At 37.9% G+C, this 27,908-nt stretch overlaps 1 protein-coding gene across 12 annotated transcripts in view; it reads left to right on the forward strand.

The window, feature by feature from the left end:
• ITSN2 (intersectin 2) overlaps nt 1–27,908 on the forward strand; it is a 133,243-nt gene that overhangs the window by 37,707 nt on the left and 67,628 nt on the right. For 10 of the 12 annotated variants that reach the window (XM_087863815.1, XM_087863823.1, XM_087863822.1 and 7 more), the window contains 13 exons: nt 41–204; nt 1,530–1,736; nt 1,894–1,993; nt 2,843–2,982; nt 8,135–8,198; nt 8,743–8,880; nt 9,338–9,423; nt 10,120–10,382; nt 11,254–11,403; nt 14,236–14,376; nt 15,382–15,469; nt 19,178–19,317; nt 20,274–20,354. In XM_087863815.1, the coding sequence (XP_087719941.1) occupies nt 41–204; nt 1,530–1,736; nt 1,894–1,993; nt 2,843–2,982; nt 8,135–8,198; nt 8,743–8,880; nt 9,338–9,423; nt 10,120–10,382; nt 11,254–11,403; nt 14,236–14,376; nt 15,382–15,469; nt 19,178–19,317; nt 20,274–20,354 (1,762 nt within the window). The remainder of the gene's footprint in view (nt 1–40; nt 205–1,529; nt 1,737–1,893; nt 1,994–2,842; nt 2,983–8,134; nt 8,199–8,742; nt 8,881–9,337; nt 9,424–10,119; nt 10,383–11,253; nt 11,404–14,235; nt 14,377–15,381; nt 15,470–19,177; nt 19,318–20,273; nt 20,355–27,908) is intronic. The other 2 variants (XM_087863818.1, XM_087863824.1) reach the window with 1 other exon arrangement.

The following is a 27,908-nucleotide window of genomic DNA, read 5'->3' on the forward strand; positions in this document are numbered from 1 at the left end:
AACCCTACATACCAATCTACCCACCTCATGATCCTTTTAGGGCTTTATCAGATCTGAACAAGGATGGGAAGATGGATCAGCAAGAGTTCTCCATAGCGATGAAACTCATCAAACTAAAGCTGCAGGGCCAGCAGTTACCCGTGGTCCTCCCTCCTATTATGAAACAACCTCCCATGTTCTCTCCATTAATTTCTGCTCGTTTTGGTATGTATTTATTAGTTGAATTGACTGCATTTGATAGTTAAACTTGATTCCTATACATAATATTTTGGGATTAGAAAAGGGTTTGTTAGCATAAAACAATAATCCTCAGACTCCAAGTTAGTTTACATGTCTGAGATAAGATGTTAAACTCGCTGTCATGGCAGGGGTGTCCTTGTGTCCCAGTTTTCCAGGGACAGTTCTGATTTATGCCTGTTGTCCTGGCCTCAAGTCTGGTTAGTGTTCCCTTTCACAATTCCCAGTTGGATGATAAATTATATGACCCCCCTAGTAGAGCTGATCTTAAATACTATTCTTAGTTTCCTCTCTACTCTGTATGAGTAACAGAAAAAATGTGAACAATTTTAAACTCACTTGAAATGGTTTAAGTTGGGAGGTAATTTAAAATTATTCCTAAGTAGAAATTTTTCTAATTTAAAGGTTAATTACCCAGCTAAATTTAGGGCTAAAAGTTGCAGACTTTGTGCTCATTAATTTACATATTCATCAGAGAGAATCGTTTTTCTGTTAATTTTGATTAGCCAATTTCTTATTAATTATATATAAGCATTCATTGGAATGGAACATTCAATTAGGTATCTCTGTGAATCTGAAGCATGTTCTTTCATTCCAGATGTTAGATCTTAAAATACTAAATTCTTTGACTAGTGCAGTGAGCTCTAGAGATAAATACTAGATCATTTTGTGACCATAGTGTACCTAGTAATCTGCAGTTAGTCAATGAATAAAAGTCATCATTTTATTATTTTTAAAGAATTGTTGTTAAATCCGTGGATGTGTTACTTATAAGAGAAGTGAAATATGTGGCATACTTTCTTCTTACAAATAATACCTATGCATAAGTGGATCTCCTAACGGATCTAGTAACTGGAATATCCTTTTTTGGCGGGTGGGGACTTTGGGGGAATGTGTGTGTGTGTTGAGTAACTCAACAGCACTATATTTATTATTATCCATCCTTACACAAAACCCCACATTTAATCAGGTAATACATGCTCTCTTTGAGAGTACTAATATTTAATTGGAAAAGCCTGCTTAGCTTTCATCATGATGCTAGAGGAGAATCTTTAACTCCTTAGAAGGCATTCCCGTAGTTTACACAGATCAGAATGTTGATATTAAAAGCAGTGGTGTACCTCCCTCACTGCTAAGTCAGAGCTGCTTTAGTGAACTTTTTAACTAGAAGACTAGTTTGCCTGTATGTCTCTATACACGTGGATCTGCTCACTGTACTGTCAATTTGTTTTCTGGCATTTGTTTTACAGTCCATTGCTAGCACTGAGAAATGTGTTCTGTTTTGTCTCTAGGAATGGGAAGCATGCCCAATCTGTCCATTCCTCACTCATTGCCTCCAGTTGCACCTATGACAACCCCCTTATCCTCTGCGACTTCAGGGACCACCCTTCCTCCCTTAATGATGCCTGCTCCCCTAGTGCCTTCCGTTAGCACATCATCACTACCAAATGGAACCGCTGGCCTCATTCAGCCTTTATCCATTCCTTATTCTTCTTCAAGTAAGTACTAGCTAATGAGTGAGAAACTGTCAGAGAAAGAAACTGGTACATTTGTGTCCCAGTAAATACAGATTTCCTTCATACTTTGTGGTATTGTTTAGTGTGAACCTTTTTCTTTCTTCATTTCTTTCTTTCCTTTTGTTTTTGTTTTTTTTAGCATTGCCTCATACGTCATCTTACAGTCTCATGATGGGAGGACTCGGCAGCGGTGCTAGTTTACAGAAAGCCCAGTCTCTGATTGATTTAGGATCTAGTAGGTATGAAGGCTTAAAACCTCCAACTTTTTATGCTTTCATTAAGGAGTGTCTACAAATGACTTTTTTTTTTTTTTGCAAGCTCTGAGCTTATCCAGGTTTTACTTTATAATGGCCAAATGTAAAATGGGTAAGGTAAATTTATTACTTATAACTCACATAAAATAAATTTTTATTTTTGGAATTAGTAAATGCTTGAAAAAATGTTTCACATAAACTAAAAATGTTCTGCTATGTTTTTAATCAGTCAAGCTTTTGTCCAGAATAATGTACTTTTTGTATATGTTTCTCAAAAAGTCTCATAATTATGGTATATTATTAATTTTTTCTTGAGCAAATTCTGCTGCTTGAATATCTTTTAAATTTTAGAAAACACAAGAGCTTCAGTATTCATTCATCATGCCTCATATAAATCATAATAATACTCTTCAAAGCAATGTACCGAGAGTGTTAGCTTTAACCCAGAAGAAGAGTAGTGGTATCCCAGCTTAGATACTCATTGAATGTGTGACCTTGTTTTTCACAACATCACTGAGCCATAGTTTGCCCATCGAAAAGGTAGGGACAGTAATACCTTTTAAGTTTGTCAGAGGGATTAGACATAGTATTTGTAAAGGCCCTAGCACAGTACAGAACCTGACACGTAGCAGGTTCTTGGTATACGGTAGTTCTGTGCTTCATGTGGTATTTGCTTTCCTAATAATGAGGTTAAATTATTTAAATCTTTAAAATATCAAACACAAAAGCATTTACTATCGTACTATAGAAGGTATGATTCTTAAAGTTTCTGCCTTATAAGGTTTAACTAAATGTATTTTATTTAGTAACATAAAATTTTTAAATTTGTTATAGCTCAACTTCCTCAACTGCTTCACTACCAGGGAACTCGCCCAAGACCGGGACCTCAGAGTGGGCAGTTCCTCAGCCTTCAAGATTAAAATATCGGCAAAAATTTAATAGTCTTGACAAAAGCATGAGTGGATACCTCTCAGGTAGGTGGCATTCAGTGCTTAAGAATGTGAGAGAGTTAAAGTTTTTTATATGAATTTCTACTGAAGAACTTTTGAGTTTGTACTTTGTAGCTCATCTAAATTTTTAACATCCAAAAAATTTAGCAGGCATTTGATAAATACAAATATTTTAAGTTGTGTGAGAGTTCAAAGATGGATAGAACTTGGTTGATTTCTTCAAAGTTCTTACAGTGAAGTTGAACACATAGCTAGACACCCAAGTTTTGGGTGTCTTTTTGAGAAGATTAAGCCTCACCCTCTAGTGCAGTGAAAGGAGAATCTCCTATAACAAGGACCAGTATTTGGGACTTAGCCTCAGCTTTTCCCTGTGGGTCCCCTTCCTAATTGGGTCTTTCTGTAGTTACCCTTACTAAAACCTCTGTGAGCATTGTCTACCCTTTAATGTTCCAACCTAGATGCGCCCATAAGACTTGACCTCAGGTCCCTACAGAACATTTGAGTCCATGCTAGAACATTATCCAAACTTTTCTAATAAGGATAGTGGAGGGGATGTAAATAGAGGGTATTAGGCAAGTAGAGTTCCCATCTTTTAACTTTCCCCCCTCTTTTCACTCAGCAACTAATTTACAGTTTAGACTGAGTAATAAAATAAGTATTTTAAAATAATAGAGCTTTAAAGTGCTTAGGGAACATAGAATGGGAGATGCTAATACTAAAGAGATTAGATAAAACATCTTATAGGAAGGGAGCGTTTCAGCTCCAACATGAAAGGAAGAATTAGGGTTTGGACACATAGAGATTAAAGGTGATAGCATTTGAGGGTGACAGAGAAAAAAATCTTAAGAGCAAAAAGTACATGGTATGTTTGGAGAATTTGAAAGGTAGTCTATGGAATAGGAGTATGGGGGTCTCTTAATTGTGCAGTGGGGCAAGGGAGCAAGAAGGCCTTGGAATTGATTGGACAAGCAAAACTGTGCAATGTTTTCTTTATATTTACATAACTATGTGATAAAAACTTAAGAAAAATAAAAGGTAGGGGGTGATCGGTCCTTAGGCTAGACTGCTCCCTTTCTATACACTTAGCACTGCCTACAGCGCTTGTGTCTAAGGTCCTGTATGTCAAAGCCACTAGAAACTGAAGGGGAAAAAAGTGGGCAAAGGAATTGCGCACACAAAATTCAGGATGGTAGTTCCCTGTCCGGGAGGAGGCCTGGAGATAAAGTTGTGGAGCATAGCTTCAAAGCATTTAGTAATGATCTAGTGTTAAGTTTGGGTGGTAGGTTCAGGCGTGTCTTTATATCATAACTTAAAATTCGCTATTTTATATGTATCAAATAGTACATAATAACTATATTTTTCTGTAATTTTATCAAATTACTTGAAATAAGATATACTATATTTTTAAGTCACATTTTTTTAAAATCATTTTAACATCTCTGAAATTAGGGTGGTGTCTCAGCACTGTGTCATGGTTTTGTTGGCCGTGTTTTAATTTTTCTTAGTGTTACATAAAGTAATGATGGGTCTTATAATTGATGGCATCTTAGAGTCTGTGAAATATGCTGTTCAACACACTTAAGATTCATGAAAAGTCACAATTCCCATTTTTAGAAAAACTGAACTTTGGGCCCTATATTTTGCATTAAAAAGTAAAATAAAAAGTAGACTAAAAAGACATGTACAAAAATGTTCATAGCAACTTCATTCAAAATATCCAAAAAAGAAACAGCCTAAATGTCTATCAGCAGGGGAATGAATAAACATATTGTGTGTTTCTGTAACACAACACTTCACAGCAAAAAGATGAATAAATTCCTGATACATAACAACATGGATAATGTACTGAATGAAAGAGGCCTGGCCCAAAGGGTCCACACTATTTAATATATTTATATGAAGCTGAGGAACCAGAAACCTGATTGATGGTGATAGAAATTAGAATATTCTCATTACTCTGTGGGGAAGGGACCATGCACAAACCTGCTGAGGTTCTACAAACATTCCGTATCTTGATCAGGATGTTGGTTGCATGTGTACATACCTATGTAAAAACTCATCAAGCAGTACACTTTAGATTAGTACACTTTATGTATGTACTAAAAACATACAGTATAAACAAAGGTGGAATGTGAAGGTCAATGGAAAGTCAACTATGAAGAATTAGTCCCCTAATGTTACTTTATTTGTATATGGCACATTGTATGAAGTTCATGTATTGACTTATTCTCAGAGAATGTTATTCTGAAACATACAAGAGTAAAGCTATATATTCATAGTTAAGGGAAAGATTTAAAAAAAAAATAGTTGTTTCTTATGTCTTGAAACTGAGCATGAGCCCCAGGTGTATGAGGATGGGACTGACCTAGACTTACATGTTATGCTTTGTTCAATGAGTGTAGCATTCAGTGGTCTAATTTTCTTCCTCTTCTCCTTCTTCCCTTCCCCCTAAACTCTTGTGATTTATTTAGATTAATTCATTGACTCATAGTTTCTGAGTCACATATCTTGTGGGCACTCTGTGACGCACTGGAATGCACAGAGAGGGGAAGATATGGTCCATATTTTTGAGGAATCCATAGTATATAGGTTACATAATCATAATATTTGATTAGTGGTTTAAAAGTGCTGTGATTGGGGTGCCTGGATGGCTCAGCTGGTTAAGCATCTGAGTTTTGATTTCAGCTCAGGTCATGATCTTGGGGTCATGAGATTGAGCCCCCCGTCGGGCTCCATGCTCAGCACAGAGTCTGCTTGTCCCTCTCCCTGTGCTCTTCCCCCTGCTCGCTTGCTTACTTTCTCTCTCAAATAAATACATAAAATCTTTAAAAAAATGAATAAAAAATAAAAGTGCTGTTGATTACTATAGATGAGAAAGCAACCAATGCTGAGGATATGAGAGTTTCATAGAAAAGATGACATCTGAGCTGGATCTTATAGGATGAGTAGTCCACCAGGTAGAGAAGGAGGGAGTAACATTATAGGCACAGGAAATAGGATATCCAAAGGATTGGTAGACCAACAGTGTAGACGTTGAAGTGAGCTTTTCCTAGTAGAGTACTCTGTTGGCTCTCTATAGCCCTCTGTATAATTTACACCTTGCACATATTTAAGCCTTCCACCTGTAGGCTTTTAACCATTTACATTCCTTCCTTCCTTCCTCCTGTTTGCTCTGTTGCCTAATGCCAAGGGATCTACTTTCAGTTGTCTTTGACCAAGAGCTGAACATTAGTTACTAGACCTTTTTTTCAGGCTTGAAATAACCTTCCATTTCTCTTTATTAGAAGAGTCCTCCTTTTAACACAAAGACCTCCTCAAATCTCACGTATGTGAAATCTACTGAGGACTAATTATTTGGGAGACGGTATGAGCTATTTCCAGTGTTTTTTCCTTATGTGATTTCTATTAAATGACCAGATTTTTTTAAGACTGAAAAAGATTTTAAAGTTATATAATATAAACATCCAACTGCATGTTATAATTTATGGTGTATTTGTGTTTGTTCCATGTAGTATATATAGCTTTGATTACCCAGACCTCATGTTCAAAGCTCAGTGAAACAGCGGGTTAGAGAATTCATGCTGGCTCTGTAGTGGCAGCTGTTGCTGAGGAAAAGTTGGTGGACGTACTCTTTTCTGTGCAGAGTTGTGTGGGTAGTTCTCGACTCAGGCTGAACCTTGAGGGGCGGACTTTCCAGTATTCATGGCTCAGTCATCACCTGGGAGTGGGAGGTGGGACACCTGCATTACTGACTAGGAGACCTGCCCTAGAGAAGCCATGTCGATTTATCCATGGTCAGAAATCCACACACTTGCCCACCAGGAGTGAATGCTCCTGTGAATCAGACAGGGACTTTCTGTTCTGAATGGATTCTTGGGATTTCTGTGTGACCATTATCCTGGCATGAAAATGCAGGTCAGGAAGCCTGTTACAGAAACATATTTTTGATCGCTGAGGGAGAGAAAGGAAGTTGGAACAGTTCATTACAGATCGTAAGCATTCAGTGAATGCTGTTATTACTCTCAGACCCTATCCCAGAAGTCCCCACTGCGCCTTAGAGAACTTTGGATTACAACTGTATTCATCACTTTAGCAAATATTTATTAAGCATTTATGTACCTGGTACTGGGTACAAAATGTTAGTGAATAAGGCAGTCAAGGTTTTTCTCCATAGGACCTAGTATGACAGTGGAAACAGACAATAAGCAGGTAAACAGGAAGATAAATGTTACATTATAGATTGTGATACAAGCTATGAAGGAAACAAGCAGGAAATATATTGGATCATAGGGTGGAGAGAGAAGGTATTTCTGAGAAGGTGACATTAAATTGGGACTTTTAGGGTGGGAAGGACCCAGACATGCAGTGATGTTGAATTGTAGAACTTGATGTTGGATGTGAGTGTACATGAGGAAGGGATCAAGGGTGACTTTTTGCTTTCTGGCTTGAGCCCCTAGAGGGGCAGTGATGCCACCCAGAGTGGGGGGAAGGCTGAAGGTAAATGGTTTGGGTGAAGGCTATGAATGGGGACTGAGAGAGAGTCATTTTGTACGTATCTGGTTTGAGATCCCTGTGAAATGCCAGTTGTATATAGAAGTCTAAACCTAGAGCAGAGATTTGGGCTGGGGCATACATTTGCAAATTATCTAGGTGCTATTTAAAGTCACAGAAATGAATGTGAACACACAGAGAGAACAGAGTGCCCAGGACAGAGCCTTGGGGAATGCCAGCATTTACAGGTCATTTGGAAGAGAGAGAGTAGAGACAGAGGAAAGATCAGAGAGAGATGAGAAAGTCTGAAGATGCTAAGAAAGCAGTGCTTAGAGGTGCATAGGGAGCACGAGGAGGCCCGAGAGCTCAGCTTCCAGTACTTTCTGTGCCAGCACTTGGTCCTTCGTGTTGGTCAGTGGTATACATTGTGACTTTCTGAAAGGACATGGGGGAACACTTGAGTTACTAATTCTTGATTTTAAATTCCTTGGGGCAAGGGCTGTATTTTGATTACTACTGAGTGCTCAGCACCTGGCACGTGGTAAAACCTTTTTGATGTTAAAAGCTTCCAGGGTAGCAGCAGTAGTATTTTATGGAATACAGTTATTTAGGTTTGCATGACTTTAAAGAGGCTAAAGAATTTTCTTTTTTTTTTTTTTTTTCTGGTTTTCCCCCACTCAATCAGGTTTTCAAGCTAGAAATGCCCTTCTTCAGTCAAATCTTTCTCAAACTCAGCTAGCTACTATTTGGTGAGTTTGTCCATTATGATTTTTAACTATACATCCTCTATTGTAAGAAAAATACTGTTTCTGTAAAAGTTTGTGACTCAGAGATGTTCCATAAAAGCAGCCATTTGAAGGTTAATGCAACCTTGAAAGCCAGTAAAATTGTACAAATTGTTATTCTTGACAATGTAGTATTTAATTATTTTGCAAGTAAAACTAGTTTGCCTTTTCATAATGGCATCTATGGAGAATTAGGGAATATCTCATTTTTAATTTAGAGCCAAATGTGATTTGATAGGTGAATTATCCATGAAGTAAGACAAGCTACCTTTTCAGAAGGAATGTTTCCTTTTCTGTTTCAAAGTTTCTCCCCTCTCTTGTGTGATAGGACAGCGAAGTTTAGGTAAAAACAGGCTCACTTTTCCATATATATTTACATTTCAGTAAAATATGTTAACCCAACTGTTTTACTGTCGTTATTCTTGTTTTGAAATTAAATATTGACCTCTTTTGAAAATACTTTAAGTAGACTTTGTTTATAAGCTGTGAACGTACACATTTGCTTTAGGACCCTGGCTGACATTGATGGTGACGGGCAGCTGAAAGCTGAAGAGTTCATCCTTGCTATGCACCTCACTGACATGGCCAAAGCTGGACAGCCGTTGCCACTGACGTTGCCTCCTGAGCTTGTCCCTCCGTCTTTCAGGTGGGCGCCTCCTGAAGTGAAGAGGTGTGGTTTTGATTCCTGGGCAGACATGATTATTACATTGCGATCTCCTGAGGCCTCTGCTCTAGTTTAGTGGGAAGTTAAACATTGACACTGCCATTTGATTTTGGTATTTAATGAGTTACACCAGGAAGGTATAGAAATAGGTGTGTTTCCACCATATTATAGATAAGGAAACCAACAGCTACAGAGATTAATAATACACTCGCTCACGGACAGCAGTCAGCTAAACCGTGATATGAATCCAGATCTCTCTGGCTAGACAGTCCATATGCTGCTATACACTGTAACTCTAGACCATATTGCATTCTAAATGTCTTTAATACTGCATTGTGAATATTAAATGGCTCTAGTCATTGGTAGTATAGCTCTATATATAGTCTAGAAATTCCCAGACTGCGTGATGCTAAATTCATTTGTTGTCTGCTTTTCTTAGAGGAGGAAAGCAGATTGACTCTGTTAATGGAACTCTGCCTTCCTATCAGAAAATTCAAGAAGAGGAACCTCAGAAAAAATTACCAGGTAACATTGGAGTGTCTACGTTGTATATTGACGGTGGGTTCTCTTAAATTTTACCTTGAGATGTAAATGAGTATTTAGAATCATTACATTCTTAATATTTTATATGCTATAAGAGAAAACTTTTCGACAAATGGGTTGGATTTTGACAGCAGTAAAATAAGATAGTAAAAAATGAGAAGTGTATTTAGGAAGAAGATACAGCGTGTGTATTTGGCAAGAGTCTGACATCGTAGTTAGAATGTTTCTCCCACTTTAGGAAAAATCACTGCAGCAAGCTTTGTGATGAAATCTTTAGCTATAAAGAAAAGTTTGAATATTGGTTGAAAAGGTACATATGTAGATGTTTTAAAGTATTAAAAAGTCAATGAACTCTATCAAATAAAGCAAGTATGTAACCATATAGCTTTGTTTGTCCTTGAAGAAAATGCTGAGAAAAATGTTGGAAAGTATTTTTATTGGCAGGAATAGTAAAATTATTTCTCTCTCTCAGATGGATTCAAACTTAGAAATTTGTTTTCCAAAAATGAATACTCTTAGACAAAAGTAAATACTATTTACATTTGCGTTAAAATTACCCTTGGGGAAATACCCACAGAATAACAGCACTCAAATGATCACAAGGCATGAGGGTGTTGAAACTGGAGACCACGTTCTTGGGCTCTTCATGTGAGAGCACTTACAATATACTTTATTTAGTTACTTTTGAGGACAAGCGGAAGGCCAACTACGAGCGAGGGAACGTGGAACTGGAGAAGCGACGCCAGGCACTGATGGAGCAGCAGCAGAGGGAGGCCGAACGAAAAGCCCAGAAAGAAAAGGAAGAGTGGGAGCGCAAACAGAGAGAATTACAGGAGCAAGAATGGAAGAAACAACTTGAATTAGAAAAACGCTTGGAGAAGCAGAGGGAATTGGAGAGACAGCGGGAGGAAGAAAGGAGAAAAGAGATAGAAAGACGAGAGGTTATTTTTAAGTTATTTTGTTTCCTCAGAAAATATTTAATAAGTGGCTTCATTCCATTTGATTTAAAAATGGGTATTTTTGTTGTGCCTCTTTCTCTGCATCATTCATTCTTACTTATTATGCTCTCCAACTCTGACCCTTCCTTCCCTTGTGGAGGGGAAGAGGGCCCTTGGTTGGGAAGGGTTTTCAGGGCCGGAAATGGGTAGAAAAGGCATGTCTACAGGTGATAAGTCATTCAAAGGAGGCCTGATTGCGAAGCTGAGTTGAGTGAGGAGCTGAGGTTGGTGAGCCAGAGGAAGGAGTCCATCCAGGCAGGGCATGAACAAAAGTAAGCTTAGCATCCAGAGTGAGAGGCCACGGAGTTGGAGCAGAAAGCGGAGAGTGGGGAGTCGAAGGTCTGGAGGGGAAGCACGAGGGTGGGCTTGCACAGGTCCTTGGGATAAATGCTATTGTGTGTGTCCCTAGGAGGACTGGCTTTGTTTTAAGGGCCTTAGGACGGAGCACAGAAATCATAATGACACTGAAGTAATGTCAGGAGAAGGGTTTTTCTTCCCTGATACCAGAATAAAGGTGCAGTTATTCCTAGTAACATTTATATTTCTGAAATTGTCTTTTTGTTTAAGAAAAAAGTAACTACAGGCAAAAACGTGGTCCCATGAAGCAATCAAAAAGTCTGATGGGTGATGCTGCTTTTGTGGACGTCTCTAGGTTAGGCCTACTGATAAAACTGGATTTGCCCAGTTTCCTAACTTGGGCCCTGAAGCCCACTAAGTGCTAAATGTTGCCTCACCTTTATCTTTGTCATCCCATCAGTTTTTGAGTGATGCAAAATTGTTAATTTAAACATTTAATTTAATTCATTATTTTCAGGCAGCAAAACAGGAACTTGAAAGACAACGTCGTTTAGAATGGGAGAGGATTCGTCGACAGGAGCTTCTCAATCAAAGGAACAGAGAACAGGAAGAAATTGTCAGATTAAACTCTAAAAAGAAGAGTCTTCATCTCGACTTGGAAGCACTGGTATGGCTGAAGTTTAAGTGAAATTTCTCTGAATGATGCTAGAGTTACCTGTTGAAAAGTGTCCTTGTTTTTTATTTTTTCTTAAGATTTTATTTACTTATTAGAGAGCATGCGTGAGAGAGAGCGAGTGTGCGCACTCAAGCTCAAGTGGGGGGGAGGGGCAGAGGGAGAAGCAGGCTCCCTGCTCAGCAGGAGCCCCAGCAACGCGGGGCTCCATCCCAGGACTGGGGGATCATGACCAGAGCTGAATGCAGGCGTTTAACCTACTGAGCCACCCATGCGCCCCTGTCATTGTTTTTTAACCCTACCTCATGAATACATTATGTTTTCATGTGATTAAATAGTCATGTTTTCATGTGTGCTTCTTAACAGTCTGGACAATATAGTTTACCAAACTGACTCAGAATGCTGAGAGTTATGTCGTGGTCTCAGTTCAGAAGCTGACAAACTGGGGCGCCTGGGTGGCTCAGTCGTTAAGCATCTGCCTTCAGCTCAGGGCCTGATCCCAGGGTCCTGGGATCGAGCCCCGCATCAGGCTCCCTGTTCTGCTGGGAGCCGCCTTTTTCCTCTCCCACTCCCCCTGCTTGTGTTCCCTCTCTTGCTGGCTGTCTCTCTGTCAAATAAATAAAAATCTTTAAGAAAAAAAAAAGCTGACAAACTAGGTATTCCTGGGCAAGACATTTCCCTTCTCTGTGTTTTGCATTGCCCATCTGTAAAATAAAGAGTTGTACTAGTTCGGTAATTTTTTTTTTTTTTTTTTTTAGTTTAGTAATTTTCAGTTTTGAAATTGGTGCCTAGAAGATGGTCTGCAGAGGGGTGACCAGCAGTGGGGGCGGATGCCAAAGCAGCAGGGCAATGCTCCCTTCTCCCCAGCACTTCCCATGACTCAGCGATAGACAAGCTTCACGGTTACCTGCTTTGCTTTTCTTAGAGTTTTAACTAGATTTGTTTGGAAAAAAAGGATTCTGCTAGAAAGAAAAAATGATGTGAAACTCCCGATCTAAATGGTCTCTTAGGATTCCTTCCAGTTCTCCAGGCCTATGGTTCTTCACTAATATTGGCCAGTATGCTTACCAGTTTTTACACTTCAGATGTCAGAGAGTCAAGTTGTTTAAAAGACTTTGTTGTAAATACAAGGTGAGAAAATAGACAGGGTGTAGGGAAGGCATTCTATTCTGCTACAACCCTAGATTCCATAAGCCTGACCCGATAGTATAATAGGGTTTTGCAAAAATACATGTGTAGCCATGTCGTAGAGCCAAACTCAGATCTTCTTTAATTGGAGTCTAACATTTTATTTGGTTGATGACTTGAAATTAAAGTTTTTAAAAATCACAACATTTGTAGTCATAAAGGTACTATTTTATGCCTTGAAATGGATGGGAAAACATACCACAATTAGTATTCATGCCATAGTACCACAAAACAGGCCTAAAAATCTTCAACTTCTTTGTGTAGCTACTTGGATTGCTGTCTGACTATGTTTTTCCTTAAAAGTATAATAAGAGGGAACCTTAAGATTGATTGTGTTCCCTGAGAACCTGGATTGCATACCAAGCAGTAGCGCACATTAATATGCAGCATCTGGAAGGTCCAGGCCTATACGTGCTGAAGATGGGGACATGAGTGCTAGGGTGGACATAGCTTATTCCTTTTAGCATGTGTTTCTCAAATATGAAACTCTTTTCAGTAAAAACTTTATCAGTGATTTTTAAGCTTCGTTTTTCCTCCTCGCCTTGCTGTATTAGTCGGCTGGGGCTGCCATAACAAAATACCACAGGCTGGGGGGGCTTAAACAACAGAAAGGAATTTTCTCACAGTTCTGGAGTCTGGAGACCAAGATCAAGATGTCGGCAGGTTTGGTTACTTCTGAGACCTTTCTCCTTGGCTTGCAGATGGCTGCCCTCTTGCTGTTTCCTTACATGGCCCCTCCTCTGCCTGTGGATCTCTGGTGTCTGTTTTGTATCCAAATTTTCTCATGTCATAAGTCAGGTTATATTAGGGCCCATCCATATGACCTTATTTAACCTTATGATCTCTTCAAAGACCCTAGCTCCAAATACAGTCGCATTCTGAGGTCCTGGGGATTAGGACTTCAACATATAAATTTTGGGGGGATACATTTCAGCCCATAGCACCTCACTCTTCTCCTTAGCCTCCATTAAGAATCTCTGCTGGTTTGTTTTGTTTTGTTTTTTCCCCCTACTTCTCAGAAGAAGAGGAAAGGAATATTTGGTGTAGGAGAAGAGAATTGTGGCCAAAAAGGCCCTCTTGGCCCCTGTTTAATTAGAGGAAGTTAGATGGCAATGTGGAGGATAGAAATAGAAGCTTAGAGATGGTAATGCTGAAAGTCACATGCAGATGTTTATTTCTCCTCATTATTCTTTGAGACTATCTCTATTTTAATATTATAAATTAATGTCTAACTGCTGAATTCAGAAAAAATTCAGTGTGCTATGTTTGTGCTTGCTCATATTAACATCTGGGCTCTTATGCTCTGAGAATGGTACATTTCTTCCTAATAATAACTCTGTCTGGAGCTAACAGATACAACCTTAGAACACATTCCACTTAGTTTTATTTATTTATTTATTTTTAGGTAGGCTCCATGCCTAATGTGGGGCTCGAACTCACGACCCCCAGATTAAGAGTCACATGTTCTACAGACTGAGCCAGCCTGGTGCTCCCCCCCACTTAGTTTTAGATATTTATCTAGACTGAGTATAAATGATAAATGACATTTAAAAGTTTAAATAAGAATATGATTCTCCTGATAGGAGCTTTTCCTATTAGCATTTTATGTTACCATATATTTATATGCTTTTCCTATAGAATGGCAAACATCAGCAGATCTCAGGCAGACTTCAAGATGTCCGACTCCGAAAACAAACTCAAAAGACTGAGCTGGAAGTTCTAGATAAGCAGTGTGACCTGGAAATTATGGAAATCAAGCAACTCCAGCAAGAACTTCAGGTTAGTCCTTTGCTGCCGAATTGTCCATAAATGTGAGCAGTTGTTAATAATTCTTCCTCATAGAACAGTTTTCATTTTGGGGTGATGAACCCTTCTGGGTCTCTGATAGACTTCATTCCTAGAAGGATATAAAATATACACCATCTTGTATATAATATCAGGAAACTCACATGCCCCCTGAAGCTCTACTAGACATCTGGCTAAATTCTGCTGAATATTTGTACATAAATGGATGTTTATCACTTTGACTTTTAAGTCTTTAATAAATGTATAGATATACCTATACGTTAAACTAAGTTTATTGCTACTTTAGGAAATTTTGGCTGAACGTTATTCTTTCACAGTTGTAGTAAGAGTGTTGATTGTGTGTGTCCCTCAGGGACCTAGTAATCTTCTTTACCTGTGCAGCAGGGTCTAGCTCAGTTATCATGGTTTGCAGAATAGGGACTCTGGAAGCATTCTGCATCGTTAGAGTCCTCTTACCAAATTTCTGTTTCTGTATGGACTAGCAATTAACAAAGTCGTCTTTCTGTGTCATAGCTGGTACAGACAGGGGCCAAATAACATTTCCTGTGTGATTTAAACCTGCTTCCTTAGATATTCCTGAGTTTTTAGTTTCTCTTTGATATTCATTCTGGGGTGTCATGACCTGCTTACAAATACCCTTTAGTGCAGATAGCAAAGGCACCTCTCACCTTGTGCCTGCTGACATCCATCAGTACACTGAAAATTGTAAGACTTCTAGACACACCCCATTAACAAAGACTTTCTTCACCACCTTTTCTCCAGCCAGTCATTCATAAATGGATTTATGTTTAAATATTTGTATTTTAAATCATGCATAATTCCATTCTAATTTATTCATAAATCGTAAGCAGTTTACAGCAACGTGTTATTCCCATACTAAGTTTTAAGAGTGATTAAATCATGTTTTTAAGTTTTAAAAAAATTCTCAGACAACATAACAGAATTTTAATCAGGCGCTACTTTTTTTTTTTAAATAAGGATTATCAAAATAAGCTTATCTATTTGGTACCTGAGAAGCAATTATTAAATGAAAGAATTAAGAACATGCAACTCGGTAACACACCTGGTAAGTCTCTAAGGTTTGTTTTACCTCTTTTGTTCTCTGAATGTACCAGTCATACTCTGTTACTTGTTAAAATAGCATTATTCTCTTATACATAGCATTTCTTGTCTGTAGTTAAAAATTTCAAGATAATGTGAAAAAATCGCAGATGTTAGAGCATTTTTAGCGATAAAAAGTAAATAAAAATGAAATAAGTAGTTATTGCGGTATGACTTCCTATCTTGATTACATTTTATTTAGATGTTTCAAATATCAATCAAATAAAATGTTAGACTACAATTAAATCAGATCTAGGTTTGGCTCTAACACAAGGCTGTACGTGCATTTTGGCAAAATCCTACACTAATGGTAAAGAATGGTTCAGGAGATTTTACCATGGGACCACACCTGTGAGATTCTGGGTGCTAGTGTAGAGCAGTGTTAGGCCTAAGCAGAATGGAATGCCCTTCCCAGACCTTTCATATCACCTAACTGATTCATATAAAGACTTTTACCAGTTTGGCCTTCTGACACCTTTGGAACAAAATAGTCCGAGATAATTTATGGAATGTAACATTTTTCTTGATCCAAGTCCCAACCAGGATACTGAAAAAAAGATCTCCATGTTGGCTAGCATGCCTGTAACAACACAACAGAAGAAAGGTTTACTTAGAGAAAAGTAAATCTGCAAATACCATGTTAGAAGTAACTGAAGTATCCTAAATGTCTCCCTTTGAGTATCTGTCAGTCTTTCCATTCCAGGGCTCTTTATTGTACTTCTGGCTCTTTAGGAAGTCCAGTAAATAACATCCGTCATCTTTGCCCAAGTTCTGAGCAAATAGAGAAATAAGGCAAAGGAGCAAGACATATGAGAGACCAAAATATTGCCTCATTTTTGGTAAAGCTGATATTGGACAGCCTGGCTTACCTGTGAGTGGGACAGCCATCCCTGTAACAACTAGGTGTATGACAAAGTAGAACAGATTTCCTGTGGGCAGTTTAGTCTCAAGAACACAGGGATTGGAAGAGTTTAGGCTATGTATGCCCAGGTCCTTATCTTGAGCTCACCAGTTACTGAAGGGGTAGAAAGAAGCTGAGAATGGGGTCCTAATGAAGGGCCCTTTATGTGGAAGAAACATCAGGAATAGAGAATTTACTTTTGTAAACTGTTCCTGCTATGTCTCCCACCTTCCACTGAAACAGTCTGTCCAGACCGTCTGCCTTGCACATAATTGTTTCCTTGGCTGTTCAAAGTGTATCAACCCCCACCTCACCCCCCCACAGGCATTCCAGAGGCAGAATGAGCCAGCCCTCCTGATGTGCGCAATCACAGAAAGCATAGCATCACTCTCGTTGTTTTAGTATTTGGATTGTGAATGGAATGTAGAATATGTCTTATTGGGGACCTGGTAGAGGTAGTCTTTCTTATAGAATGTGATCCAAATCACCTGTTATTATAGCTATCAGTTCAAAATAGGAAGCTTTTGTTTGCAGTTTGCAAAGTACTCTGTATCCCTTAGATTCCTCTCTGCATCTCTGTTGCCACTGAAGATTACCAGCCATGTGCCAAGCACCGTGCTAGGCAGTTTTCATGCACTGTGTCCTTTAATCTTTACAACAGCCCAGTGAAGTAGGTATTGTTATTCCCATTGTGCAGCTCAGCAAAACTGAGGCTCAGAGAGATTAAGTAGTTGCTCAAGGTGGTACAATAGTCATTCTCAAATTCTTGTCTGAGTCCAAAGCCCACCGTGCCACCACATTGCCTCTCTTGATTTTCAGTTACCTAACATGGGGCTCATAGATATGCTGTATTCAGATTCAGTATTGAAACATCCATTATTCATCATGCTCATTTTGAAGAGTACTAGGAATGTAAATTAACTGAATTTTTCCACATTGCTTGTCTCCCAACTGAGCTAGACTCTGAACTACTTGAGGCTAGGACCCATGACTTGTCCTTCTTTTTCCCCTGCTGTTGAACATAGTATAGTGCCTTGCACATAGCAGATGTGTAATTTCTTGAGAAAATATTTGTCGAAATACTGGAAAGCCGCTAGAGAATTAGAATTTAGCAGGATGTCTGGATAAAAAGTGAGCATGTAAAAATCAGTAACTTTTACTACATATCAAAAGTACTTAATTAGAAAATATCATGAACAAAGGTCTCATTTACATTAGCATTCTCATTGCTATGTATAAAGAAATGTGTAGCTATAAAATTTTACTGATAGATATGAAAGATTCCTGGATAAGTAGGTACATGTTATGTTCCTGAATGATTTGCTCAGCATTGTAAAGATGTCATTCTCTACTGCTTCATCCCATACATTCAGTTCCATTCAGGTTTCTTTAAATGAAACATGGCAACATAATTCACAGTTTCACCCAAAAGAGAAAACATGCAAGATTGGGCAAGATTCGAAAAAGAATAACATTGGTGGGGGGAAAGACACTAGCTCTACCAGGTATCAAAACATGTTAGGACCCCTGAAACAAATAAAACATTATATGTTAATTGGTTGAGTTTAAAAGAATTTTTTTAAAAACATGTTAGGAAAGTTCTAGTCCCTGAAGTAGTATATTATTGATCAGAAGGAAAACATAGAACAGTGGAACTGAATAGAGCGTCTAGAAACAAGCCTGTATATATATGACAATTAGGATATGATAAAGTTGGCATTTAACACTGGTGGGGAAAGGATGGGCTTTCAGTAATCACTCTTACTTCAAAAAGTGATCTGGGGGACAGTTGACTCTCTGAAAGGGAGGTGAGGAAGCTCTTTACCTCACTCTGTACAGAAATAAATTCTAGGTAAACTAAGAGGATTAACATAAAAAATACCTCTAGAAAAATTGTTATAAAAACAAAGTAAAATATTTTTATAATCTCAGCATCAAGAAATTTCTGTTTCTTCAAATAATACTGAGAGCTATGAAGGAAAATATTCAGATTTGATTATATAAAAATGAACTTTTTCATGATGAAAGACATCATAAACAGTACAGCATTGAAAATACAGTACAACAGGAATTTAGAGCTGCTGCAAATCAGAAATAAAGACAACCCAACAGGAAGAAAAAAGGCAGTGGATAGGGTGAGGCAATCCAGGAGGGTGGCAAATAAGCCTAGAATGGTGTTGATTTGATTTCAGTTGTTTATCAAGGAAATACAAATTAAAATAACAATAAGTTTTCATTTTTTTTGCCAATTAGAGAAAATGAAAAAAAGATTGATAGTAACCAGTGTTGAGGAGGAGTACTTGCAGAAACAAGTACTTTGGTGTCATTTTATGTTAGTGTACCTTTTTGGAAAGATGGTTGGGCAGTTTCTGTCAAATTTAAAGTGTTCAAATCCTTTTACATGGCAGTTCTTTCACCTCCTAGCCACGTAAAATACTTTAACATGTGGTTTAAAATACAGGTACGAGGATATTTATTGCAGCATTTTTATGTAAATAGTAGAAAATTAGAATACAACCTAATGGCAGTCCAAACGGGAATAGTTAGGTAAATTATGAAATAGCCATCGTGTAGACTACCACGGAGCAATCTTAAATTTATATGTCTTTTTTTCCCAGTGTTACTGAGATGTAATTGGCATACATCACTCTGTAAGTTTAAGGTGTACATGGTAGGAGTTTGACTAAGATATATTGTGAGAGTAAAAGTCAGCTACCAGTAGTGACAGAAGAATTTCTACCAAATGTAAACTATCTGATGTTTGTATTTCAGATTTAGGGATTGGTTTGCTTCATAAAAAATCATTGGAAAAGGAAGAATTATGCCAAAGACTTAAAGAACAATTAGACGCTCTTGAAAAAGAAACTGCATCTAAGCTATCTGAAATGGATTCATTTAACAATCAACTAAAGGTATTTATCTTCTATTATATTCATTTTTAGTTAGCTGCCTTCTTATCTTCCTCATTTTGATTTAGTGGAATGAGTAACAAAAGCTGTTATTGTTATATGTAGTATATTTGCATAATTTAACTTATAATTTGAGCTATACCAGGATTACAAGATTGCTTCTCATGTTCTCTGTAGATATTATAAACATTGTCATATAATGAAACCGGTGATATACCATGGTTTCCAGTTCTTGACTGTTTTTATCGGCATCTGTACATTTTAAGAGTAAGTGCCTTTGTCAGTATAGAAAATTGGATCTCAGCCAACATGACCTTAGGCAAAATTCTAAGATGGTAGATACGGAAAAATATTTAAAATAGTTCTAACGTAGAGGCTTTTATAACATACTAAATTCTTATGTCTGTTTCTTTGTTATAATTAACCTTTGTGAAGTAATGCAATAATCAGTGAAATCCAAAGCGTAATTTGGCACTCTGAACTTCGCATGAAAGTTAAGTTCACGATTCATTATTTGCTGCAGTGGCAGAGCAGATGTCCAAAACATCTGTATGCTTACCATTCTGTGCAGTATTAGTTGTATACTGAAGCCACACCTACAGAAGAAGTATTAAAAGGTAAAATCCAGACTGATGGCACATCATTCCAATTTGGGAATAGTCACAGCTATCTATCTTTTCATGTGACTTTTGCTGACTTATTTAGAATAATATTACACCAACTATAGAGTGAACATTATAAAGAAAAGAGACCATGATGGCTTCAGTTACAGAGGGGAAATTTTAGGTGAATAATGTTAATACATTTTACATGAGCATATATTCTGTAGAAAAAATTTTAAAGAAAACCCAATAATTTGTCATTGATGGACAGATAAGCCAGCCAAGTTATCTTCCCTACATAATTTTTTAAAAATCTGTACATAGTTTAATTGGCTTTTTATCTGCCTTATCTTACAGTGTGGGAATATGGATGACTCTGTTCTGCAGTGCCTTTTGTCTCTGCTAAGCTGTCTCAACAACCTCTTCCTCTTACTTAAGGTTATTTTCTAATATCTAGCTTCTTTTCTTTGAGTTACTTTACTGTTTTCTTTTCTTAAAAACTAGACTATTCTTTGCATTTATCTGAGTATCTTTGTTTGAAATAATATACACAATGTGAACCTTTTTTCTTTCTGTTTGCTTGAATACCCTTCTGCTGTCTAACTGCCTGTTTGAGTCTAATGCCAGAAATTCGTAGGGTTGCCCGGAGTAACCTGTCTTATGAGGAGCTCAAGACACTTAGAAATAACTACCTATTTCCCTTACAACATCCCTGTGTGTTGGGTTAACTGCTGGGATGATTACTGATTAAATTTAAAAGAAAGCTAAGGGAATGTAAGATTAAGTCATTTACCCATATCACTGAAAATCATTGTTTAAAATAAAACTTATTCCTTCTGAAATGTAGGGCGAGGTTATGTCATGTATATACCAGGCTGCTTCCTAATACTGCTAGAAGGAAAAATCTTAGAGAACCAATAATGCAGGGGCAGCTTTAGTTATGTCTAGTTACCAGGCCTCATGTTTAGACATGCTTGCACTTCAAATAAAAAATGTTTAAATCATATGCATAAATAAATAGCTCACTTTGTCATTCGTAGTGCACAGAGTATTTCAAATACTCAATGAATTTCTGTTTTAATGTAGTTTAAAGAAAGGTGCTTTGTATTTGGCTCTTGCTGACCCTAGATTTTGACTGTGCATTCTATAGCAGTAGGGCTGTTGCATATATATGTATATGTCTTCACACAGAGTGAAGACAAGAACATAATAAGTAGAACTCATTTGTTATTTAAGCAAAGGTAGCGCAAGTTGGAAAGATGGTGTCAGCCTTTCCTTTATGGTTGTAGCATGAATGGCCGGATTATCTGGTCTTAGAACTTGTGCTATAAATCGCACAGAAATGTCACCCTACATTTTTTCATCTACATAATGAGGTTTGATGATTAATTTGTGGGCTGCACTCACACACATAAGTCTGATTATTTCAGTTAGCATTTGATTCTCCACAGGCCAGCAGATTATTCTTGTCTCTTGTTTTACTTTCTTCCTTCTGCTTCCTGCATTCCAGCCTTTCACTGCTTGTTGATACTTTCATCAGAGGCAATTTAGGATTAAAACTAAGAGGGGATGAGAGTGGCCGGGAGACTGCTGTCACAGCAAGAAAAGAGGCCTATAGTTATCACTGCAAAGCACTGCAGAGCAGTCAGTTAACATAGTGATGAAAAATACCCATGGAATTGTTAGACCTTTGAAGAGCTGTTCTGAAAGTGCCATTTTAGTTAAGTGAGCAAAAGCTGAACTGCAGCAGATCAGGAATGAATGGGAGTTAGGAAGGGCCGAGTGAGTGTGAAAAAACAGCTCTAGGAGGAGAGTGCAAAGAAAGCATGAGGTCAAAGGAAAACAGGGTTTTTTTGGTTTAAGAAAGACTTGAAGAACAAAGGATACAAAGTTTCAGTTTTGCAAGATGGATAAGTTCTGAGATGTGATGTATAGCATGGTGACTCTAGTTAACAATATCGTGTTGTATGCTTGAGTTTTGCTAAGATAGAGAAAATGGTAACTATGTGAGGTAGGTATGTTAATTGATGGAGTTATGGTGATCATTTCCCATTGTGTATTAATATCGAAACATCAAGTTGTATACCTTAAATATATACAATATTTATTTGTCAATTTTATCTCAAGAAAGCTGGGGAGAAAATAATCAGGACCACTCTTGGAGGTGGTATCAGCTTTCTGTGAGGCATATGCTTACGTGCGGAAGAGATGGTTTTGGTTAGGACAGAGGAATGGGAATGGAGAGACTAGAGCTGGTGAGGTAACTGACCATGTCTGTCTTAACGGTGATTGCCTGGCCAAGCCGAATATCTTGTTGCTGAATTCCCAGCACCTGTAGGAATACGTGGAACGTTAGTGGGTGGCAGTAAATACTTGTGGAGTGAATGAATGGTTTTGAATGTTCTCAAAAAATATGCAGCATTTTAGGGTTGATATATAGAGTTTATGAAAAAAAGTAGAAAGGAATTAGTCAGAAAACAGCAGAGAACCATGTATCCTACATTCTAGGAACACTTGTGACTCCCTGTATTTTTTTCTGTTAAGACTATTTTTTAGATGCAAAAAAAAGGGGGGGTGCTTGGGTGGTTCAGTCGGTTAAGTATCTGCCTTCGGGTCAGGTCATGATCCCAGGGTCCTAGGGCGGAGCTCCAAGTTGGGCTCCCTGCTTAAGGGGGAGCCTGCTTCTCCCTCTCCTGCTCCCCCTGCTTGTGCTCTTTCACTCTCTCTCTCTCTCTCAGATAAATAAATAAAATGTTTAACACACACACACACACACACACACGCACACACACAAACTTGAAGGAGACAAAAGGGAGAGGGAGGAAGGAAGGAAGAGCTTGAGGTTGAATATATAAGGTGGTGGTAATTGATAGAGTCCGGGGGAACCAGATTGAAGTATAATCCAGAGCATAGATCTAAGGATTAGATAAAAAGACTGCGTGTAACATATGGGGGAAAGATGAGTGTGAATGCAGCTAAATTTGCTTGTGGAGAGTAGGAAGCTGACAGCTTCAAGACTTAAAATCAGAAGCAAGTTAGACCATTACAAGGAATCTTCCTGGGTAGTTGAGGACATGGAATAAGTCCAGCCAGACTACAAGTTGGGTGCAGATGCAGGAAGCTTTATTGATTTTTGAGATGGGAAGATGAGGGAGTTCCAGTCTGGTGGCTTAATGAGGCAAAATTATTAGCTGGTAATGAGAAGAATGGATGTGAGATTAGGGAGTTTTGGAAACTCCCAAATTCCCAGATTAGGGAAGTTTAGGTAGTTCTGTTTCAAGAGAGAGAAGTAGGCGTGAAATAGACATCTAAGTGGGGGTAGGGGGTGTATGCTTAGTAGAGGAAAACAGTAGGTGTGCTGAGCAATGTTGAATGCCTGTGTGAAGTTGGAGGTCATGAAAATAAATTGGAAGCAGTATGCCTAATTGTATGATTTTTTCCCCACCAAAATTCAGCTGCTTAGATAAAAGCACAAAGAAGGGTGAAGTAGGTTCATAGATTCATACAGGTTTGAGGTTTTAATAGACATGACAACAAGGGAGGGACAGGGAGTTGCAGATCTTGACACAATAATTACAGAGATGAAATCTGAAATATGAACTGGACATGAAGGGGTGTGAGGAGAGGAAAGGATGCCGATGAAAAAGGAGAAAGTGATGGGGTCATTGGGTGTACCAGGTCCAAGAAGAGCTTCAAGGATAAGAGCTTATGTTTGAAGAATGAGATATTTAATCAGTGGTAGTTCTGTTTCTAATGATGTCAGGATTCAAGGTATAATAATGCAAATGGTGAGTTAAGTGGAGTAAAAAGGAAAGTTGAGGTTTTGATCGAATCCATGTGGATGCCAAAACCTTGGAGAGTAGTGAAGATTAATGAATGAGGATCAGACCAGGTGATCAAGAGGTGACAATAAAGAGGAAGAGGAGGGGAGTGTTGCAAGATGATATGAGCCTCAGAAAAGCATGACTTCAGAGGAGGGAAGAGAGATAATGGTCTGGAAATGGCAGTGAAGAGCAAGGAAAATAACTTTAGTTATCCCCTCACCCTGATGTAAGTGGAATGTGTGGTAATAAACTGAGAGAGAGATAGAGGAAAAGTAGCATCCTGAGGGATCAGCCAAAAGGACAAAGAGCTAAGGGAATTTCCATTCAGAGAAGCTATGTAGATAGGTGAGGAGCTTCCTGACCACAAACAGGAAGTTCCCAGGCAATGGAAGGATTTGAGGAGAGGAAGGTGGGAGATTGGGTCAGATCAAGAATAAACAGCGTTCTGGAGATGAGAATTTGGGTAATAAAGGATGACAAAGGAAGGCCAGGTGAGTCGACAGGTGAGAGAGAAAATGGGCCTCGTTGGCCGTGGAGGAAGACAGGCGATGAGCTGAGACAGTAGAGCATCTGGAGTAATCACTCCTTTAGGCTACTTTTGATGGAATATTTAATATAGTATAGTATAATATTTAAAATCATTTGAAGAAATTATGTTCTACTGGACCCTGTAATATTCATGTACAGGATCAGTGGTAATTCTTACTCTTTTGCTCAAGTCACACTAGGACACATAGCAAAGCCTGTGGGTTCAAGATGAGACATTTGACAGGCCTTTATTCCATTAAGGAAATTCACACACTGTGGTATCTTTAACACACATATAATGAGAAAAGTATTGGCCTCAGAATCTGAGAAATGAGTTCTAGTCCTACCAATGCCACTTGCTAGCTGTGTAACTGTTTGTTATTTAACCTCCAAATTTTACTTTCTTCATTTACAAAATGAAGCTGACAATATCTGCTCTGCCTTCTTTGCAGAGTCTTAGGGCGATTAAATGAAATAGCAATATACGGAAGTGCTTTGTGAACTATTACGCACCATACAGATTTTTATGTTTTTCTTATTAGGGTAGGGATCACCTTGAATCTCCACAGTACTTTCAGTGCATTGGAAAGTGCATTGGAAGGTCACCACTGCCGACTTGGGATAATGATAGAGGAGGTGCTGTTCCTTAGAAAGAAAGTGGAATCTGTCAGCACCAGAATTGGGACTTACAGACCTCTGTCCTAAACCTTATTGGGGTTTTGTCATTCTGGCCTTACTCACTAGTTCTCAGTTACTCTAGATAGTGCTTCTAAAATGGAGTTTTACTGGTGGCCCATCTGATTCAGGATGGAGGTGGGTGATCCCTCTTGTTGTTTAACAGGCTCTGAGAGAACGAGCACACTAGGGTTGGTTAATGGTTATCACTAAGACTTGATGTTTCCTCCTCTTACTCAGAGTGCTGCTTTTGTGTTCTTAACTCACAGTTACCCCCTTTAGAATGGACATGAAATACTGTTTGCTTCAAATCCCTTTAAATCATTTAATTTTTAAAACGTTTCCTACCTAATTAAGGTATTTTAGTAATTTAGCTGAAAGTGAATTTAAGTGAAAATAAGTACAGAATCTGTGGTATGATCTGGAGTTTGAATGACATAGTGGAGATATTTCAAAACTAGGCAAGTCACTTAATCTTCTGAGCCTCAGAAATGGTCATCATTATATCTGTTTTACAAGAATATTATCAAGATCAAATGTAGATATTATGTGTAAAAGCACTTTAAAGTGCTACACAGCTATTCAGGGTTTTTTGCTTTGTTTTGAAGTTTTTTAGATGTTAAGTTTGAGAAGTTAATTTGCATTCTACTATGATTTTTTTTCATGACTAATAAAAATTTTTGGCCTGATTTTTTTTCACATTATTGAGCTGACCTGTATTTCGTCAGTTGAATCTCTTTTAAAGCCTGGCCTTTGGAAAGAACATAATATGCTTTCTTTAAGCAAAATCAGAATATAAGATTACTTGCTGTCACTATAGGAGGTATTCAGTATTGGTGGTTAAAGTTCAGTGAGTTACATCTTCCATTTCTACCAGGATGGTAGAGTAAGTACTCTGAGCAATGAAAACAATAGTAGTTGCTGGATTTAAAAAATTTTGTGAGTGCTTTGTTGAGCCATGTTGAGGTACACTCGGGCCCAAAACTAAGTAAACCAATCTTAACCAACTGGTCAAATTAAACAATACCAAAATGGCACAGACCAACATTATGTGTCTCCTGATACGTTGTGCTGAAAGAAACACATCAACTCTATACTATTTTTGCCAAAAATGTTGCATCTAAGTGTAAGGAAATAAATTAGACACACACAAATTGTGATTTGATCTATAAAACAGCAGACTGACCCACAATCTCAAAATGTGAATCTCATAAATAATGGAGGAAATCTTCCAGATTTAAGGAAACCAAAGAGCCACAACTAAAGGACACTAAAGAGTCATGACAGCGAAATGCGGTGTGTGATCCTTGATTGGATCATGGATCAGAAAAAAAGCTATTATTGAGGACAGTATTTACACTAGTGGGGACATTTTTGAATATGAACTCTGTGTTAAGTAATACTTTATGGCTGTGTTAAATGTCTGTAGTTTAGTACTGGCATTGGCATGGTAGTTATGTAGAATAGTGATGAAGGATTTGGGGTGAAAGCATCAGTGTCTGCGACTCAGTCAGATTTTCTGCAGGTTTGAAATTTTCAAAATAAAAAGAGAAAAACTTAGAGTTGCAAAATGTCAAATGTTTATGAAAAATGAAATAGTAGATTAGGTATATTTTTAAGTTATAAAGGTGCTAAGTAGGTTAACCAGCAGTAAATATCAGCACTGGGAAATGGAGAGTGGTGGGGGGTAGTGTAAATTAACAGACTTCTCCTCAGGCATATCAGGGGTCAATAGCTGTTTGCTGATTCATAAGTGAAGATATATTAATATTAGCTAGGGTTTATTAAGGGCTTTCTCTGGGACTGACACTGTTTTAAGTGTCTTACTTACTGAGTCCTTACATTAACCCTGTGATGTAGGTTGGTATTACTCTTGTCCACATTTCACATAGGAGTAAATTAAAACACAGAAGTTGCCCAAGCTCATATAGCTAGTAAGTGTAAGAGCAGAAATTCAACCTAGATGGTTAGCCTTTGACCTTAAATGGTTATATTGGGGGGGGATGAAAATGTGTAAGCTAAGTGTTCAACTTAAGCTAGAAAAAGACTAGCAAAATAAAACAAAAAGAGTAGAAGGAAATTAATGAAACAAAAGACATTAATACAGAGAGTCAAGAAAGCCAACATTCAACTCAGAGATTAATGAAATTAAACTTTGGCAAGACCATTTTTAAAAGGAAAGAAGGTAGGAATAAAGACAATTAGGAGTGGAAAGGAAATATAATTAAATATGCTGCAAACATTAAAAGAAGAGGATATTTGGGCACCTGGGTGGCTCATTTGGTTAAGCAACCAACTCTTAGTTTCAGCTCAGGTCATGATATCAGGGTCTTGGGATCGAGCCCTGCAGCGGGCTCCGAGTCAGGCGGCAATCTACTTGTAGATTCTCTCTCTCCCTCTCCCCCTCTGCTGGCGCACGCACTCACTTTCTCTCTCTCTCAAATAAATCTTTAAAAAAAAAAAGAAGAGGATATTATGACAGATTTTTGCACATAAATAAAAAAAGTAGATGAACAAATTACTGCTTGCCAAAACTGACTCAAAATATAAAATATTTGGATAGCTCTATCGTCATAAAATATTTTAAATCCACAATTTAAAATCTTCCCTAAAAGAGAAGCCCAGAGTTTTTACTGGAGGAACCAGTAAATCTAGTCTTACACAGCTGTTTCTATCGCTTCTCAGCCTTTTGGCTAAGATCAAGTATAGTTTTACACAGCTGTTTCAAAACACAGGAAAAGTGGGAATATTCCCAACTTATACAAAGCTATCACAAACATATCAAAACATATAAGAACAGTATGAGAAAGAATAATCATGGGCCAGTTTAACGTAGAGGTGAAATTTCTAAAAGAATGTTAAAAAGACAAGTGCAAAATTTATAAAAAAGGATAATCCATAATGTCCCAAAAAATTGATTTATCTTAGTCATGCAAAGATGATTTGACATACAAAAACGTAATTT

This window comes from Ursus americanus, chromosome 7 (assembly GCF_024610735.1).
Source record: "Ursus americanus isolate L20-20 chromosome 7, mUrsAme1.1.p, whole genome shotgun sequence".
Taxonomy (NCBI): Eukaryota; Metazoa; Chordata; class Mammalia; order Carnivora; family Ursidae; genus Ursus; species Ursus americanus.